General features: G+C 37.9%; 1 protein-coding gene across 5 annotated transcripts in view; it reads right to left on the minus strand.

The window, feature by feature from the left end:
* SMARCA2 (SWI/SNF related, matrix associated, actin dependent regulator of chromatin, subfamily a, member 2) overlaps positions 1 to 20,035 on the minus strand; it is a 111,997-nt gene that overhangs the window by 73,353 nt on the left and 18,609 nt on the right. For all 5 annotated transcript variants that reach the window (XM_032214152.1, XM_032214154.1, XM_032214151.1 and 2 more), the window contains exons 3-6: positions 17,286 to 17,415; positions 7,540 to 7,860; positions 6,753 to 6,836; positions 5,050 to 5,299 (exon numbers count right to left, since the gene is read on the minus strand). In XM_032214152.1, the coding sequence (XP_032070043.1) occupies positions 5,050 to 5,299; positions 6,753 to 6,836; positions 7,540 to 7,860; positions 17,286 to 17,415 (785 nt within the window). The remainder of the gene's footprint in view (positions 1 to 5,049; positions 5,300 to 6,752; positions 6,837 to 7,539; positions 7,861 to 17,285; positions 17,416 to 20,035) is intronic.

Here is a 20,035-nt window from a genome sequence, read left to right on the forward strand (position 1 = left end):
GCTAATTAAAAGAGTAACACCGCCCCACCCCCCAGTTGTCACTGGTCACATTGTCCAGTGAAGATGGGTGGCAGGCTCCTTTCCTCCTTCAACAGCCACCTGTTCCATTGCCTTTAGTTCCCACAGGAAAACTTTATTTTGATTGTATCTGGGCTATCTATTTCCCCCTCCCTTCCCCCTCTCAGGCTTCGTGGCAACTATGAGGCAGCACAAGACAGCTTCAGCTAAGTTCGCTTCAGAGTTGACACATACCTCTAACACATCGAGCTAGTGCAGATGAAGTGACGTTTATCTGTTATCTAGCATTGACAAACCAAGCATACAGCCTCCAGAAAAAGTTTTCCCTGTTCACAGAGTCCTTTTTTTCAGCTATGCTTGACAGCAGTTAAGTAGTCCAAGACCATCGTTCTTGGCAAAATGTAATGTTCAGTCTACAATCTGAAAGCTGTTTCAAATGGTGTATTGAGATTCTAATTAAATGGGGAGCAACTACCCTCAACTGTGGTTAAGATCCTTGCTAAAAGATTCTTTTAACTGCGTTAGCAGCAAAGAGGCAAAATTGACAAGTAGTTATAGTGAAGAAATACACAACCTTCAGGGTAGTGTATTTTTCGGAGTATAAGACGCACCAAGGTTTTGAAGAGGCTTTAAAAAAAAAAAAAAGTAGGTAGGTAGATAGAGGGATAGCGAGGGGGAGAGAAAGAAAGAGAAATACAGTAGGTAGGTAGGTAAGTAGAGAGAGTAGTTTGGTAGGTAGGTAGGTAAAGGGATAGAGAGAGAGAGAAATAGAGATAGAGAAATACAGTAGATAGGTAGGGAGATAGAGAGTAGGTAGGTAGGTAGGTAGGTAGGTAGGTAGGTAGGTAGAGGGATAGCGAGAGAGAGAGAAATACAGCAGGGAGGGAGGGAGAGAGTGTGTGTGTAGGTAGGTAGGTAGGTAGGTAGAGAGATAGAGGGAAAGAAATACAAAGAGAGAGAGAGAGAAATACAGTAGATAAGTAGGGAGAGAGAGGGGGTAGGTAGGTAGAGGGATAGAGAGAAAGAAATAGAAAGAGGGAGAGAGAGAGAGAGAGAAATACAGTAGATAGGTAGGGAGAGAGAAGGAGTAGATAGGTAGGTAGATAGAGGGATAGAGAGAGAGAGAAATACAGTAGGTAGGTAGGGAGAGAGAGAGAGAGAGAGTAGTTAGGTAGGTAGAGGTTTCCAGGTGTATTTATCCATGTGCTGGAAAAGGAAATCGCTGACAAACCTTAAGACTTTGTTTCTGCTGGCACAGCACTTGATCAATGTAATTCTTATCAGTTAAAGAGCTTTGCAAAAGGGGGGAAAAGTTTTTGCACTCTGCAAACCTCCGAAAAACGGCTCGTTTTTCACGAAAACGGGCCCATTTGTTTTCCAAATAAAAGGCATGAATAGCTTAGGGGGGAGGCTTGCAGAGTGCTCCTGGGGGGTGAGCCCCTCCAAAAAAGAGCAAAAAAAATTGCTTGCATAGCCTTATGGAGGCTTATAGAGTGCTGCTGGGGACTTGGGGTGGGGGGGAATGGCCCATTTTTTGCTCATTTCTGCCCTCCCCAGTCCCCAGAAGCTCTCTGAAAGCCTTCATAAGGCTATGCACGGCCATTTTGGTGAAGGGGCGGGGCTTCGGGAGGCAAAAAAATGGCTGTATTTGATGTATAAGACACACCCAGATTTTCGGCCTCTTTTTTGAGGAAAAAAGGTGCGTCTTATACTCTGAAAAATACGGTAATTTCTAGGCCGTTAAAATGGTGTTGCAGCCACAATGGCTCATTTGTCTTAATAGCTGCTATAAATATAAAGAATATATTTAAGCTCAAGTATATGCATTGGAAGAAGCTACCAACAATACCAAAATATCACCATTGCCATTAAATTGAAATCAAGTTTAAAATCTGTAGTCCTTATTTAGCATTTCCAAAATAAAAATAAATAGAAGCAAAATGATCATTATTATAAATTATGACATTTAAAAGGAAGAGGCTCAGAGTTGCTTTTATTTAATTACTATAGCATTGTATCAGACACAGAATTATAATTTATGTGGCATCTTGGAATACTTTATGACAATCTACTTTGTCCAAAAATGTAGGTATCAAATACTTAAATAATCTTCACTGCCTAATCTTTAAAACAGATGGGGGGAAAGGCTATTTTTATCTTATGGGGGAAATATTAAAAGCCATTAAGTCCTAAAATTGAGACACAAAGAGGAAAGCAGTTTTCTGAAGTCGCCAGTTAAAGGGCTTTGGGGATTTAAGCTAACCCTGTCCAAAATTTGTTTAATTAATCTCCAGTGTCGTTATTTGTCTTTTTCTAAGCAGAATGAGAATTCTTAAAGGGATGATAAAGATCTTCTTGCAAAAGGGCACCATCCCCTTGAACCAACTGTGCGCAACTACAGATGTTATTGGATTCCAGAGTAGGTGCCACAACTGCAGAATGATAACCCAAGGAGCACGGAGAGGCAATTAAAAAGACCCATTTGATATAATCCATTCTGCTCATCATTTCAGGACAATAACATATGCAATTTTTTAATGAGTAGTAAGGAGAAAAGAAGCTTTGCTCATAGTGGAATGACATTAAATTACACTGTACATTATTCAGTTCAGAGGAATTCATTAAGATTAGAGAAGAACAAGTACTTTGTTTTGTTAAGTGTTAGGAGGGCTTTTTAAGAATTTGTGCATAAATTTATTAAACTGGCTCAGCTTTAAACTGCAAAGTAAATCGAGTTGTTATCAACATGTTAAATATGTGAAGGCTTTATATGTATTTCTTTCACAATATCTGTTGCTCTTCCCATAAAGGGATAACACTTAAGAAGACACTGTATGTTAAGCATAATGAATTTGACAGACACATCATACTGCACTTTGACCTGCGGGAAATGGCTGCAAAAAAGCATTTGAAATATTAAGCAACATCAAATACACAGGATAACTTTTAGAACATGAGAACTTATTTTTCTTCATTTTTCTGTTTTCATCAGACTTAAGAAGGATGAACAGAAAGTAGAATACAATTATTCGAATTAGACATAGAGAATGGCAGCAAGGATGATCAGAGACTAGAAATTAAATTCTGTGAAAAAAGACTGAAGGAGCTGGCTATATTTAGCTCTGGGGCAAAATCTGAGTTGGGGGCGATATGATAGCATTCTTCAAATTCCTGAAAGAATGTTACACTTGAAGAAGGTCAAGACCTATTCTCTCTTGTTCAGAAGTACAGGATAGGGAATAATGGATTTAAAGTTATAGGAAAGAGGATTCTAATGATGGGTTAGAAAGAAAACTTTCTGACAGTTATGAGTACTTTCATAGTTGAACCAATTACTGTATCCAGAGAAGCAATGGCCTTGGTTCATTGCATGCCTGTAACTAGAAGGTATCTGGAATACTTTAGTTTGGATTCCCCCACTGAATAAGGAGTTGGATTCAATAGGACAAATGGCTCCTTTCGTCTATATGATTTTAAGACATTCTTAAAACATTAAAGCTTGCCCAAACAAAATCAAATGAATTAACAAGAGATACTTCTTATTGATACTTATTCCAATTTTAATTTGACTTAAATGTAGTTCCTTTCTCCCATTACTAAAATACAAAGTTCCAGAATTATTATTATTATTATTATTATTATTATTATTATTATTATTATTATTATTATTTTGCTTTAGAGTAAAATTGTTTTCAGTATAAAGCTTGGAAAGTAAAAAAGGCCTTCTACTGAATCACGAACACACATATATTGTATACATACTCAGAGATTTAAGGAAATGAAGTGAAAAGATAGAGGGAAATGGAAATATTTATTCATGCACATAAATCAAATCTGCACAACCTTTGAGCCACCCAGACCAAAAAAGCTGGCTTGGACTAAAGAAAAAAATAAAAGGAAACAGATGCCCAATCAATGGGCTATGTCATTTAGGAAAATTATAAATTACATAAACTGGATGGCAAACGAATTTTGATCTTGAAAACGGATGAAGAATCTCCTTTATTAGACTACTGAATAGATAGAAGTTATTTTATATAAAAGGAAAATGAGTACTCTCATGTAGAGAGATCTATTTTTTTGTCTATTAATCCTTCCAAATACACATATACCGTATTTTTCAGAGTATAAGATGCACCTTTTTCCCTCAAAAAAGAATCTGAAAATCTGGGTGCATCTTATATACTGAATACAGCATTTTTTGCCTCCCGAAACCCCACCCCTTCACCAAAATGGCCACGCACAGCCTTTAGGAGGTTTCCAGAGTGCTCCTAGGGGCTGGGGAGGGCAGAAATGAGTGGAAAATAGACCGTTTTTTGCTCAATTTTGCCCCCACAGCCCCCAGGAGCACTCTATAAGCCTCTGAAAGGCTATGCATGCCCTTTTGGGGGGGGGGACGGACCCAGGCCTATTTTCACGAAAACCAGGCCGTTTTTGGGAGGTCTGCAGAGTGCAAAAACTTATTTTAAATTTGCTTCTTCAAAATCTTGGTGTGTCTTATACTCCGAAAAATACGGTAAATACTTTTTTTTATGCTGCATTCTGTCATTCTAATGTGCCCAACTCATGAAAATTGATTGCAATAGAAAAAATAGAATAGCACAATTTTATGATTTCCGAACACATTTTCACAGTAATTGATTTTACTTAAACCTGGTTTTAAAAAAAAATTTCAGAATTTTGAAGATTTCTATTTAAATCCAAACTCCAATCCCAAATTGACTGGTAATTGTTAGGTCTAGCCTATTTTCTTCCAGGATTTGAAGAATTTCCTTTAGCAATCGTTTGTGGTTATGTCCATAAATTTTTCTCTAGTTCTGAAAGGTTTACAATAGGATGCCAAAGGTTAGGGATTAAAAATTTGATTCAGCCTTCCCATGCCCTTAATTTCCCAGCCCTACTTCCCAGCTGATTTTCAGTCCTTTTCCAAAAAAATAAAATAATTGCTATGAAGTTTGTTTTAAAATTTTGAAATGACAAGAATCATCTCACAAATCAAGCTAATCTGAAACACTCCACTTTGGCTATTACCTATATTCCCGTTCCTGAAGAATTTCAACAGGATCCAGCCCCTGAGGCTTTTGGATGGGGCTGATACGGTTCTGTTTTTGCTGCAGCTGAACAATAGGCGAAGGCTGACCAGCTGCAGGCTGTGGTACAGAAGGACCTGGCATTACAGCTGTGGGCTGGGTAGCAGCAGGGGCAGGTGATGGTCTTCCACTTGGAGGAGGAACAGCCAACTTTTGGGGTGTACTTGAGACATTCATATCCACTCCTTGCCCTGGAAAATAAAAAGTGAGATAGAAGAAATACTGGTAGGCCAAGCCCACCCTGGCTCCACAAGGGCAAAAAAAATCACGATATGGCCTGTGATGCAATTGAGCTTGACACTCCTGATCTAGATCAAATGATATTAACTTTGAAACTTCTACAGTATTTATAGGCATTCACATGTACATACTAACAGAAACATGAATAACATAATGTTTTAGGGTTTTTTTCTGTTTAATTTTATACCTAAAATAAACATCCCACATGAAAGTAACATCTCTGCCCTAATCTGTGATCACATTAATTACTTTCAATTTGCTCTGATTCTCAAGTTATGTTTTTGGTTTCTTAATTATTCCTGTAATGATGTTTATAAAACTGCATTATAAGGGGGGGGGTGTCAAAGGAATCATGTTAAAGGGATTTCAGATGCAAACCAACAAAAGCGGGATGAACAGCTTCTATTCATTGCAGACAATTAAATTATCTTTCAGTCAAGAACCTGGAAATGTATTAGAAAAAGGTGAATAGGCTTTGAAACTTTCTATCTGCTAGTCACACCTCTGATAGACAATGCAAATATTTTTGCCTGAGATTCCAGAAGCCGAGCAAGTGTGATTTTTCTAAATGTTATTCAGCTAGAAAGCAGTGAAGTGTCTTTCATATTCTAAAAAGTAAGGCAACAGTAGATAACTGGAAGCTAACTAAAACCAAGCTAGGAAGAAGAAAATATAAGAAAAATATTTTTCAGAGATTATTGACACTTTAAAGTCTTATCAAAATCTTAGATCAGAATCTCAGAAGCAGAATATTGTGATGACTCCTTGAAATGAAAGCTTGTTCTTTTCCACTAGAACTATCATTAAACCTCATTTCCCATGTGGGCATAGCATAAAACATTGAATAAAAGGATTGGAAGGGACCTTGGAGGTTTCCTAGTCCAAGTCCCCGCTCAACCAGCTATTCTGGACAAATACCTATCCAGTCTCTTCTTGATAACCTCCAGTGATGGGGCATCCACAACCTCTCGAGGTAAACCATCTCACTGATTAATTCTTCCCATGTCAGAACATTTCTCCTTAGTTCTAGCTTGGATCCCTCTTTAATAATCACCCATGTCAGAACATTTCTCCTTAGTTCTAGCTTGGATCCCTCTTTAATAATCACCCATTAAACTTTTGTCTGCTGGAGATACTTCACAAAAGGAACTTTGGGAGGAGAAAAAAAGGGGAAAGGAGCACTAAAACGTATCATGGTTATCTCTGTTCTCTTATATCTTCTCTTATATCTGAGGAGAAAACTATCTATTATTGTGAAGATGTGCCATTAAGACAATTTAGAAAGGAAGGATTTGAAAAGATCTTTTTTGCTTTTTCTTTCCCCTCCTCTTCTCAGATCACAACTATCATGGTTAACTGCACATGAACTGCTGGTAGCTTTGGGTTATGGTACTGCAGTTTTACCTTCTGGCCAAGTTTTTGGAGCCATGGCAGCTGTATGTCCTGGCATTCCTGAAGCAACTCCGTGTCCAGGCATGGGAACCACTCCTGCAAGGAAGAATGCACATGATCTCTTATCAGAAGATACCGAGAACTTTTATGCAAACAGCTTCTGTGCCTTAGGGTGACTTTTGGGAAATTCCTTCATATGAATAGTGTGTGTATGTATGTGTGTGTGTGTGTGGGGGGGGTGAGGCGTGTGTTGTTAATTAAACATTTAAAGTTTACATTTCAGTAGATGTTTTGAAATCAAAATGTAGTGATGCCCCTTCCTCCTTTTTTTTTTGCTCCATTTACCTAGTAGTTCATACTAAAATTAAATGCATACAGGAAATAGACAATTTTTATTTGAGGGCAGACTCTTTATTTCACTTCAGGGATCCCTATGGAATTCAATAGAGCTCTCTTTCCTTCTTTCTCTGCTCTGAGGTAAACGCATAGAAAATCTCTCACCAGGACATTACAGGAAATGCATATTCCACCACCACCCCATAGAAGTTGGCTTTTCTAGGGCTCAAATTACTCAGGATCCCAAAATGCCTGTTGTCTGTACTACTCATCCACACTGCTTCTGCACACACCTATGCACTGAAGCAAAAAAACAAAAAAACCAAAAAAACAACAGGACTCCCTTTTACTCCTTTCCTCACAAATCACTCTTTGAATTCCGATTTACACATAATAGAGGAAAGGACACAATTTTGTCCTCAGCCTTGCATAGGTATTATAATACTGAAGGTAGCTATTTTACCAGATGATTTGTAAAGAGCCTGTTGCTGCTGAATCCCAGGCAGTGACCTTTTTCCTTGTACAGCAAGCTGAATGTTTTCAGGGATTTGCTGTCCTCTAGCCAGCATTTTGTATGCTAAAATCTGAGCTCGGAGCTGATGCAACTGGACAGGACTGAAAGGTGAAGGGCCTCTACTGGGTTGGCTCATCACTTGTGGGTCTCCAGGCATCATGGGTCCTGGCTGACTCGGTTGCATTTGGGGTGGAGTTGGACCTCCTCCGGACATTGGGCTAGACACATGCTCAGGTGCTCCCAGGGGAGACGGATGCGGAGACATATAGCCTGTACACAAAAACAAAAGAACCAGAAAATTTATGATTGTTTGGTTTCCAACTAATTAACAACCGAGTACTGCAATAATCATACTTTTGCATGCAAATATATTCTTCCAAAAGACTCCTAATTCGCAAGGGAAAAAAGAAGCTATTAGGCACACTTCATTTAGGCACATTTAAACTAAGCTCTTATTGCGAATTTAAAAAAAACCCTATTAAACCAAAGAGTGGTCAAAACAATAGAATGTCTCTTCACTTTGCAACAACCACAGGAGACAAACATGGCAATTGTTTTTCAAGTTCTCATTTGGAATTCTAGACTAAAATGGCTTAAGTGGAAATTTTCTTGAAGAAAATTATGGACTGGCTGATTGGAAAATTCTACAATATGGGAAAGTTGAGGTAGAACAGGAATTATTGGAAACTGAGGCAGATACATGCGGAGGAAGTGAGACCTTTGCCCACATTGTTCTGCCGCTGGATATGCACAGCTGAGTACAGCCTACCATTTTCTGTAATAGACTTTTTTTGTTCTTGCATCTGTTTGATCAAGGCTAGAAACCGGGAGACTATGAGTTCTAATTTCGCTTTAGGCGTGAAAACCAGTTGGGTAACTTTAGTTGCTCTGTCCTCAGCCCAACTCACCTCAAGGGATTGTTGTTGTGGGAAAAATAGGAGGAGGAAGGGGCAGTGAGTATGTCTCTTGGGTTATTTATAAAAGTAACCAAGGTGGGATTAAAAATAAATTTTAAAAAATGCATCTTGCAATAACATTTCAAGCAGTGACTGAGAGGTGAAGCTGGAGCCTAGCAGAATAAACCGATCGGTGGATGTTTTTTTGGGAGCAAGGCAGGGTTGGGCAATTATGGGCCCTTTATGACCTTTGGACTTCAACTCCCAGAATTCCTGAGCCAGCATGGCTGATTCGGGAATTCTGGGAGTTGAAGTCCACAGGTCATAAAAGGGCCATAGTTGCCTGCTCTGGGATAAGGTATGTTGCATCATTTCACTCACACTGTAAACATTCACTGTTTGAGTGGAGATAATCAGTTCTCATCAAACACTGTTGTGCAAGGCTCGTGAATGGCTAGGAACGGGTGTCTTGAGGTTTATTTTATTAGCTCAAGGCAGCAGTCTGGCATTTTATCTGGGTACCAGACTCACATATCATTTGGAGAGATAATAATCTCAGATTGAAGTAAGTTAGCAAATGGCTTTACAAAGGATCCCAGTTTTATTGAGCACCATGTAGCCAGGTTTTGCTTAAGTACATTCATGCAGATCCACTTTCACTCACCGACCCACTGAATCCTCGCCAAACTGATCTGACGGGTAGATATGTGTACATGGGTTGTTTTCCTCCAGTCAGCTTCCTGTGTCTCCTGCTTTTTATAGCAGTGCATTATTTTTCTACCTCAGCTGTGTCTCATGAGTTGCTGCTGTTATTACTGAGATCCCTATGTCTTGCATCATGTGCAGTTTTCATGCAGTGACCAGCTTCCAGACAGCTCTGGTTTCAAATTGGGTCATTCACTGCTCTTCACACGTCCCAGGCTCCATTTCTTAGAGGGCTTTATACAGTCTGTTTGTTGGGGGGTTTGTTCCGCTCCCCTCAAGCTCAGATACAGTCCATAATATTTACAACATGTATTTGTCATTTTCCATACCTAGAACATTTTTGACTATCACTCACTGTCAAGAATTCCCTTATTTTAAGATTTATGTTCTGGTTATTTCCCTTATTTTCTTGTTTTTGAGCTTTGGTTTTCTCAGAGACAAAATTCTCTAAATCACCTGCAGCTTCAATTTTTGTGTAATCAATCATTTCCAAACTTGGTGGCTCGTGAATCTCCCTTTGTCCATTCTGTTTGCACCATATTTAAGACTCTAGCTCGCATGCTATAGTTATGTTATGGAAGACATTGCTATTTTTGTATTTCTGAAAGGGTCTTTGATGTCCAGTCTGTACTTTGGGTGACTCCAGCTTCGGTTAGTCAGTGGTGCATGAGAGAAGTGTGTGTGTGTGTGTGTGTGTGTGTGTGTGTGTGTGTGTGTTGTGTGTTTAGTTTGAAATTTCAGTTACGTACAGTTATAATTGTTAAGTTTCACAGGACATCAAAACCTCTTCCCTATTTATTATTCACTTGATGAATAGTAGAGTGATCTCTACTAACTAACTACTTGTTAAAGTGTGCACATATATGATAAGCTTGAATATGTTATGTTCCTTAGATGGGTAATTAGACCTTAATGCAAGCAGCATTAAAAGTGTTTTTTATTTGATTTGGTAGGTTTTTCATTTGGTTTTATTTAGTAATTAATCTTAAAAGGTCATATAAAAAAGGCAGGATATACTGTACATCCTGAAACAAAATCAAACTAGTTATATCTGTAAGGGTGACATTTCCAACTGAATCTCAATGGGAGGAAATAATGTGACACTCTTCTTTCTATGCCTCAGAAATTATGACCACACATAGCACAGTCCTTTAATCAGGCATACATGTTGCATTGAAATGAACAGAACTTTTACATGCACCAGTGTTATGCAAGCCATAAAGTTGTTATCAATGTGCAAACATTGGCAACTGTGACAAACTGTTTAGTTCTTCAGCCATGCAAGCAATTATCTACAATAGGCATATATTGTATAAATGTAATTCTTTCTACTGAACAGAGTAAATTATGAGTTATATAGCAACATAGACACCAAAACAAAATACAATATTTTAATATTTAATCCGCAAACATTTAACCCAATCACTTTATAGGCTATGTTTTGAACTTCCAGAAAGTTCAATAATCCACCCATGCATCTATTCTACAATGGATACAAGTTCTACTCCTACAATTGCAGTAATCTTCATTAGCTTTCTTTTAACCAGTGGCTTCTATGGGCAATGGAATTCAAGTCTATAAATACCCAGCCAACCCAGAGGACATCAAATTGGGCAATGATGATTTTAAATGTTCACTTTTGTCCTGGAGTCTTAAGACCTGGTATTAGACAATTACTACCTGACATTTTTATAAATTCTCTTCCACATTTATTTTCATTCAGAATCACCACAGACTGTAATTCAGATCCCTCTGTTACTCCTTTCCTTCCTAAGCACAGTAAGTTGCCAAAATTCCTTACAGTTTACTGGTAATTGCTTCTAAACAGCAATCCTCTGAGCACAAGCTGGAATTAATACAGTACTAAACCAGCAATCTTTTAATATATGAAAAACATTATTGCTAAAGCAGTGCAAAGGTAAAATTAAATATATAAAATAATAATGTTAATTAGTAAAAAAATATACATTCAATTGCACTCATTTTACATTTTTAACTATTCGAGCTTTCTGAGGAAGCACTATAAATTTAATCAGGCCTATGCATGTACCATATGTATTTAATCTTTTAAGAAATAATTAATTCAGACAGAACAGAAGGGAGGAAGATTGAAAAACAGCTGACCAAAAATCCTGCAACTTCTATTCTGCAATGTTTAATCTAATAATGTCACACCTTCAGAGAATTGTCACAATACTCCTCGTACTTAAAATGCTCTATTACATAACTGAAGGCAACAAAGATTTTGATATGGATATCTTTTCATAATAACTGCAAGAAACACTCATACTTTAAGTTGTCTAAATAGCATAATTAACTTCTATTTTAGAAAAGCGATAGCACTTAGACTTATATACCACTTCGTAGTGCTTTATAGCCCTCTCTAAGCGGTTTATAGAATCAGCATATTGCCCACAACAATCTGGCTCTTCATTTTACCAACCTAGAAGGATGGAAGGCTGAGTCAACCTTGAGCCAGTGCGGATCGAACTGCTGGCAGTCAACAGAATTAGCCTGCAATACTCCATTCTAACACTGCGGCACCACCGCTCGTGCAAAAGAGTCTGCCATAGTGGGTTTCAAGATGTCATTAAAAGTAGTAGAATTAGACAATGCAGCACCAGACATTGCAATCTATTGGAAAAGGTCTGCCAACTAGGCCTTTGAAACAGTCTCAATAACTCAAAATCAGTTTGCTTTCACATAATCCCCATAAATAACAACTGGCGATATTGCTCAGCTCATGATTTTGGATGGGGAGATAGGTGGTCATGATGCCTATGTCAGGGTTCCAAATAGCATCCAAAAGTAAATCAGAGTCCAAGCAAAGTATTGCTCAAATTTCTAACGATAAGTGAAATACTTAATTCTAAATTCCTGAAGATTAATCCAAAACTCCTCTTCAATCACCAGCCTTAATTCTCCAAACACTTTCACTTTTGGAAAGGGAGGTAGGGCATGCAGATAGCAAGTATGTCAAATTCGGTCTATTCTCCCCCATTTTTCACACATCCAGCACATCACCAAAAATAGCTCTACTAAGAAAGATGAAAGTAAAATAAATTTGAATCACTCTAAAAACAAGCTGAGCTTTTCTCAGATTGTGGGAAGAAGTGAGATAACTTATCACAACGAGCTGTGAAGAGGAGAAATTCCTGATGAATTGTATCCCATATTAATAAGTCATTTGGATTTTCTGCTTCTGGACCACACTGACTTGTGTTGCTTGTACTACGGCAATTGTACTGCACAATTATTAGACCTGCGATACCATTCCACTCTGCACAACTCCAAACAATCAATGTGCATCCGAGGGTAACTGTATGTCAAAGGTTATGGGATTTTTATTTGCTGTGACTATATATGTGATTGCAACTAATCTACCAGTCTCAAAGTCACTCCCATTTGTTGTTGTTTTTCTTGAGAAGACCAAAAAGAAGCATTACAACAGTCAGATAAATAATCAAGGGGGTTGTAAGGGGGGGGGGGAATAAAAAAACAGCAAGTCATAGAAATCTCCTTATGGAACCCAGCAACGTTGTCATATTTTAAAATAAATGTCTGTCACCTTGTTCTGTGGAGCTTCTGGAATGCTAGACAGCTGTTTAAATCATGGAACATTTGTGAATATTATATAAATATCCAAAGTGCATTGCAAATGAATGGTTTCAACTATGAATTCCTTGGGGAAAGGGCCATGAAGGATGTGGTCCTGTAAGTGCTCATTTGCTTTTTAAAATTGCCAGAGATTATTTTATACTAACCTTCTGTTCTGAAGCTTAACCAGGCAGCATATGGTGCTACAAGAAAAATTGACCTTTCAGAGGCCTTCCTTGTCTTCCATAAGCATCTGAAAACAAACATCTGCAGAGGCACTGACTGGGGGGGTTGCGCCATGAAGCTTTGGAAAAGGCAGGCAGCATTATTAACATATGGCCCAAAGAAAGGAACTGGGGAAAAGGTTGCATATCTAGTTTGAAATGCATTTTTAAGTCCGCCAAAGCCACTCCTCTTTTAGATAAGTTAACACCTGCATCATTGCTTTGAGGAGAGAAAACAAAGGCCCCTAACTATGCCCTTCAAACTGCCATATGCCTGATATATCCGCATCTAAGTTTCTAAAGAGACAAACACAAAACCAGGCACTTGAATAAGCCACAAATGATTTATATCATTTATATTATATTTGGTGAACTATAATTTGCACATACCCAATTATGGAAAGTATTTCCGTTATTACAGCACCACTAAACAGTAACCAAATTACTCCCCATTTCCTAAATAAATGACAAATTATAATGCCAAACATTGATCTAATAATAATTGTAATAAATTACTTAATTTGCAAAAACAACTCTCTCTGAAATAGAGCTGGGAAAATAATTTTTAGTTAGGAAAAAAAAACAATAAAATTATAATAGAAAAAAATATAAGTAGTTTAGGATTGAATTGTCCTTGGTACTCTGAATTTGGTTGTTTGCTTGCAAACATTTCTTTGCCTAACTACAGTAGGTAAAATCATAAATGCTAATGAGTGTGGAATTTTCGTCCCGTTCATATACAATAACATGCCCTGCCAGTATTGATAAGGATGTGGTTTTCTCCTTGGTACTTTCTTTTTTAGGACACATAAACAGAATGAATGAATAAATGAATTGCTTTCTGCTTGTTTGTTTGGTGTTGATTCCTGCTTTTCTGGGTGTTGTTTGGTGGAGAGGATGTGTTCTGGCCCTTTTTTATTTCCTTCTTAGTTTTTTAATTGTCTCTTTTGAATGGCATGATTGATTTCTACGATGACTGATTTATCTGAAGTTTCCAGGAATTCCCTAGCATGTTTGGATTTAGCTTGGTCTGGATGCTCATTTTCCAAGTTGAAACTAGGTGATGATGTTGATGATGTAATGCATTCAGTTGTGTCCAACTCAGTGATTCTATGGGCCAGGTCTCTCCATATCTTCTGATCTTGCACTACTTTGAAACTATGTAGCAGAGTGCATTTATGAAGACATGATGAAACATCCTTAATCCCAAAACATATGGACAGACTCAACCATAGTTTCAACTTGCCAGAAATAACAACACTTAATTAGCATTCAGGACCAAATAACAGTAATGGTATTTAATTACACCATCATTAGTTGGCTATGGAGATAACGGTTTCCTTAGGAAGTGCACTTCTTATTCTCCCCGTTCATTTGAGCAGAGCTGTTTACTGTCTTCATCCTCCCCTTGGCACCATCAATATACCAGGTCATGATAAACTACATCCCTGAAGAATCTAAGGAAAGTTATGTGTGTCAATTGCTAAAATCTATTCATCTTGGTGTTAATTTTATTTCCAAATAATCAACACAGCTTAAACATCCCTGAATATTTAGTATTACATTGTACCATTTGATTCAGTACAAAGAAGGAATGACAAAGCTTGGGAGTTATTCACTGAAAAATGTCCTCCCACTACCCACAGGAATGCAGATTATAAAGTAAATAAGAACCAGCTTCTACCAAGCTAACAAAAAAAAAATTGTGGCCCAGATCTGTGCAAAGTCCATCTGTATGACTGAAATCAGCCAAATACATGATCCTTAATGAGGCACTGGAATTCTGTTGTTGATGTATTTTATGATTGGAAGATGTTATTTACTCCAAGCGCCACAGGTTATTGAATATTGGTTTCAGTTGTTAGATTTTAAGCACTGTACGCCACCCAGGGTCAGTCTTGTGAGATTGGCAGCCATATGACTTATTTAAATAAATTTTAAAAAATTATAAAAATAAAAATGCTAGAAGTGAGAAGTAGATGAAAATTGTCCTCCTTAAAAACCAAGGCACATGAGTAATGAATATATACTGAAAGCTTAGGTTCGAATTTTAGATGGGGTCAAAACCAAGCCTGAGCATCAATAGTATTGTGTTTTTAGAAAGCCAGCAAGGATAAAAACAAAGGTAAGTTTTTTTCCTCTATATTTTTCACTTTGATGCTGGAATATGAAAAATTTCAAAGTAACTTCTTTACTTTTTTTAATCTCCAGAAATGGGGAGTGGGACATAGGGGGACAAATAACCTTTTGTCTGGAAATCATTAAGTATTTTATTATTACTGATAATTTTAGCATTTTTAAATTGGCCAAGTTTCATTTCCTACCCTCCATAAAAAATGCATCCTAACCCAGCTGAATCTCACAGTAAAGTCAGTCTCCAAAGCTTTATCTCTAAGGATTACCCAGGTGATATGATGCAGTATTTATACTAAATCCAAACTGGAAAGAACCCATGGCAGTCTTATAATATACTTTTGGCAGAGTTCAGATTGTTAACTATAAATATGACTCCAAAATCACCCTTGGTAAGTTGAGAAGGTGAGCACAGGGAGCTACAGCTCAGGCCTTGCTTCAATCCCTTTCAGAACTAATTTGAGAGAAGCCCAGGACCGGGAAGAGCTTCTGTCCTGTTCCTTAAGTCTCAGGGGAGGTGTGTGTGTGTGCGTGCACGCGTGTGTGTTTCAGCTTCTTTACGAAGGGACTGTGGAAAGGAGATGAATTTTTCTCTGACATGCAGGATTGATCTCAAAGCTTTTGCTGCTGGGACTGAGAGATGCCAAAGAAGACAGTTATGCTGAAGGATATGGATGAGGATAAAAGAAAAAATATACACTCCAGACCTAGAGCATATAATAACTGAAATCGTATTTCTAATTCTTACATTTCATATCCCCCCCCCCTTCAAGGAAGTTGTACATTGTTATCTTTCCATCTTGGCAACTGAGTTTGGCTTATATGTGTAATTGTCTTTTAAATTTCCTTTTTAAAATGCATTTGTATATAATTCATTTTCTTTTAATATTGTTGATATTGTATTCACCTGTCAAAGTGGAAAAGTATACATGTTCAACTACAATGGTTGGTTTTATTATGATTGACTGCAGAGTCAGCGAGATGTTGACTGGATTTGGCATTTTTATCCATCTACTGAGTCCTTCCCGACAACCTGGGATATGCAAATGTTGTTGTTTGATGGTGTTACAAGGTATGCTTGCAGAATGTAAGCTGCTCTGAGTAAAGCTGCCTTTTGCAATTGACTGAAGATAAATTTGTCAATGCCGATAGTGTTCAAATGACATTGTTTTGGCATTTCATCCAAGGCATCTATTACTTTTGGTACTATCTTTGCCTTTTTCTTGTTATTATTATTAGATACAAGTATTTGTGGATAGTAGTATTTTGATAAAAGATAAAGTGTCCTTCAAGTCAAACTCAGTCACATGCAGAACACCAAAACACAACAAAACAAAAACCACTGTTCTCAGATAGAATGAGACCTGCTGGAACAATGGCTAGTGCAGTATTGCAGGCAAACAGTCCACATGCTGGAGTTTGATCCTGATGGGACTCAAGATTGACTTAACCTTCCATCCTTCTGCGGTCAATAAAATGAGGATTTAGATTGTTGGGGACCATATACTGACATTGTAAACTGCTTTAGAGAGGGCTGTAAAGCAGAGGTCCCCAACTCCTGGGTTGCAGCCCACTACCGGGTGGTGGCCTATTTGGAACCGGAACATGGTGGGCCAGCGTGCAGCTTTATTTGCGCGAGTGGTGAGCCTGCGCACATTTGTGCACAACTCAACTTGAGCAAATTGAGCTGCTCATGCAGCCTGGTTCCCCTCTTCCCCCGCTGGGCTGCCCAGCCCCAAAAGTTGGGGACTGCTTCTGTAAAGCAATACGGGGCAGTATATCAGCCTAAATGCTAGTGCTATTAATATAATTTCCAATTTTCCAATCAAGCCGGCAGCCATAGCCAAACTTACTCCAACATAAGCTTGTGGCTTTCCTTATTCAAAGCAATGAGTGAATCAACAAAGTACTTGACATTGATGAATACCTAAGAAAAACAAAAGTCTCAATTTTTCATTTTCTGCATCACTTTGAACTTATCGCTTCAAACAAACATTCTCTACCAGATATGATTTATACCTTTAAAGGTTTATCTGTACTACAAACGCAACAAGGCTTAAAAGCCATCAGTTCTCATGACAAAAAAGATATATAATTTCACAATTTTTAGAATAATCTAAAATAGGACAAAACTATAAACCTTGACTGTGTTGATCCATTGGACTCTGAGGTGGTCCCATGCCAGGAAGAGGTGGTCGCATGTTTGCAGCCTTCATGGAACTGTTGTGTAGGTCTTCAACTATCCCTTTTTCATGCAGACCATCAATAGGCTGTAAAAGAAAAATAATTTTTAAAAAAATTCTTATTGTTTCTTGGATTTACATCCTGCGTTCCTCCAGTCTCATTCCTGCCTCAAATAACGCTTCAGCAATTTGCTGCTTTGGCTTGCTCCATCATGAAGATTTATAGTAAATTACAATACTTAAAACACACTGATACAAATAAGCAAGCATAAAATAGTATTAAAATCAGACCAAAATGTGCATGAAAACATCAAAGAAATCAAAAAACCCAGTCAGCATTAGTAGGAAATGAAATTGACCTTAATATGCCATAACAGCAATATTTTCTGAAAGTACATAATTTTATCTTTTTTTTAATGCTGGCTAGGATCTATGAGAGTTATAACCCCCACGCTTCTGGAAGTGACAAGGGAAGGCCGAGTTATTGATATTTTAAATACATGCCCTAACATTCTTCCATTTCTCTTCCCCAATCATTTATTATAAGCAAACACCTGTATGTAATGAGCTATATTTTGGCAGCAATATCAACAATAATCTGTGTTTTGAACTACAGAGGACTCCAGAGACAAGCATTACTAACCAGAATTTTTTTTTTAAAAAAGTTACCCTTCCCCAATCTTACTATCCTCCATGTGAATGGTCCAGTTTCCAGCATTTACAGCAATGGTTGTATTGTGTTGTCTGGATGAATCTGGGAATGAAGGTCCCACTTAGGTTTAATTTTTATATGTAATAATCACTACCATGCTGGTAAAAATTGTGTTTTATCTTGTTACAACAGTCAATCTTTTTTAAGATACCCAAGGGACCAAAAGAAATTACAGGTAGTGCTCGACTTATAACCATTTATTTAGTAACAGTTCAAAGTAACGACAGCACTGAAAAAGTGACTTATGACCATTTTTCACACTTACAACCGCTGCAGCATCCCTGTGGTCCCATGATCAAAATTCAGATCTTTGGCGTTGTATTGTCCCAGGGTTATGTGATCGCCTTTCACAACCTTCTGACAAGCAAAGTCAATGGGGAATGGGGAAACTGGATTCATTGAACAACCATGTAACTAACCTAAGAACTGCAGTGATTCACTTAACAAAAGAGGTCATAAATGGGGGGGGGGAACTCACTTGACAACTGTCTTGCTTAGCAATGGAAATGTTGGGCCCAATTGTGGTCGTAAGTCAAGGACTACCTGTAGTTAACTTCACAGAGCACTTTTCAGTTATCACCTAACTCCAGCAAAAGCCATGCTTTACTAGCAAAGCAAGGCTGTATTCAAGAATCTGTTATCAGTGAAGGGAAAGACGAGGAAGAAGCTGAGCCATCAGAGGAAAAAATGAAAGGTCAGCTGCAAGAGGTAGGAAAGGCTGCCATGTGAGGACAAAGTGAAGCCCACCCTACATTCAAAGAGAAAAAAGGAGGAGAAGGAGGAGGAGGCAGCCAGGAAAGAAACCTGAAGGCTTCTGAATTGAATCATCAACAGAGGGTAAAATAAAAAAAGATTTTCCTCACTTGTAAGGGGAGAGCCCAGGGGAAAAGCTATTTAAAGGGGAAGAAACATTTAATAGTTGCTCTGAGAGTGTCTCAACAAACATTATGTGCAGCTCTCTAAAGACTGTCTCCACTCCACACATGCAAAGCTGAAGGGCTCAGGTTTCTCACAACAACAACTCTCAGTCAAGGCCACATCGTTAGCAGGTTTTAGATCTCAAAATGTGTGTGTGTGTGTGTGTGTGTGTGTGTGTGTGAGAGAGAGAGAGAGAGAGAGAGAGAGAATACACAGATACAGATTGACTGCTAGGGAAGGAACTGGGGAGTGGAAAAGGAAAGGAGGGGAAAAGATAGAGAGAGATTTAAAGGAATAAATATTGAAGAAAATTAAAAGGAGAAAAACCACAAGAATTCCAGATTTCTGGGGTACAACTCAGAATTTGGTCATTTTTGCCCTGCCACAAACACTCTTCATACGAAACTGTTGTTTTTAAATGCATCTGTTCCTCTAACAGTGGGTTTTATTCAATACCCTTTTTTCCACTTAGAATGGCAGAGTATTTTTTTTCCAAAAAACAAACTCTCCCCACATGTCATTAAAGCTACAGAGCTAGCAATATACAAAATCTGGATAAGCTTTGATCCTTGAAACAGACTAAGGAAAGTACTCATAGTTATCAAGAAAATAACAGAGGGACTCTGTCAGGAAGTCCTCTTAGCTAGTTACAATGGAGATCTATCAAAGGTGAATCTGGGACAAGATATTCTAAAGTTACAAGCACCAAATGTCTATTTCCTGTTTCAAAGTTGAGCTGAGATGCAAAGAAAATTGAATGGCTGTATCTGTAGAGCATAAAACACTCAACCGTATATTATTCTCTGTTGCAAGGAGTTTTATTCCCTTGTTTAATATGGCTCTTAAAGATTCAGAAAGTTCCGTGACAGTTAAGTAGATCAGTTAAGAACTGAAAAGAAGCCAGAAGGTGGGATGAGGAAGCCCTGAGAGATTAATTACAGGAGAGAAACTGATGCATATTAATCATCTCTTAATAGTCTTCAGCAGTTACAAAAACAGGATTACTATATCAAAAAATCAAGAGACAAGCTGGCTGTTACTTAACCCAATACCCTAGTGCTAAATTAATGAATTAAA

Source organism: Thamnophis elegans, chromosome 3, assembly GCF_009769535.1.
Source record: "Thamnophis elegans isolate rThaEle1 chromosome 3, rThaEle1.pri, whole genome shotgun sequence".
Lineage (NCBI taxonomy): Eukaryota > Metazoa > Chordata > Lepidosauria > Squamata > Colubridae > Thamnophis > Thamnophis elegans.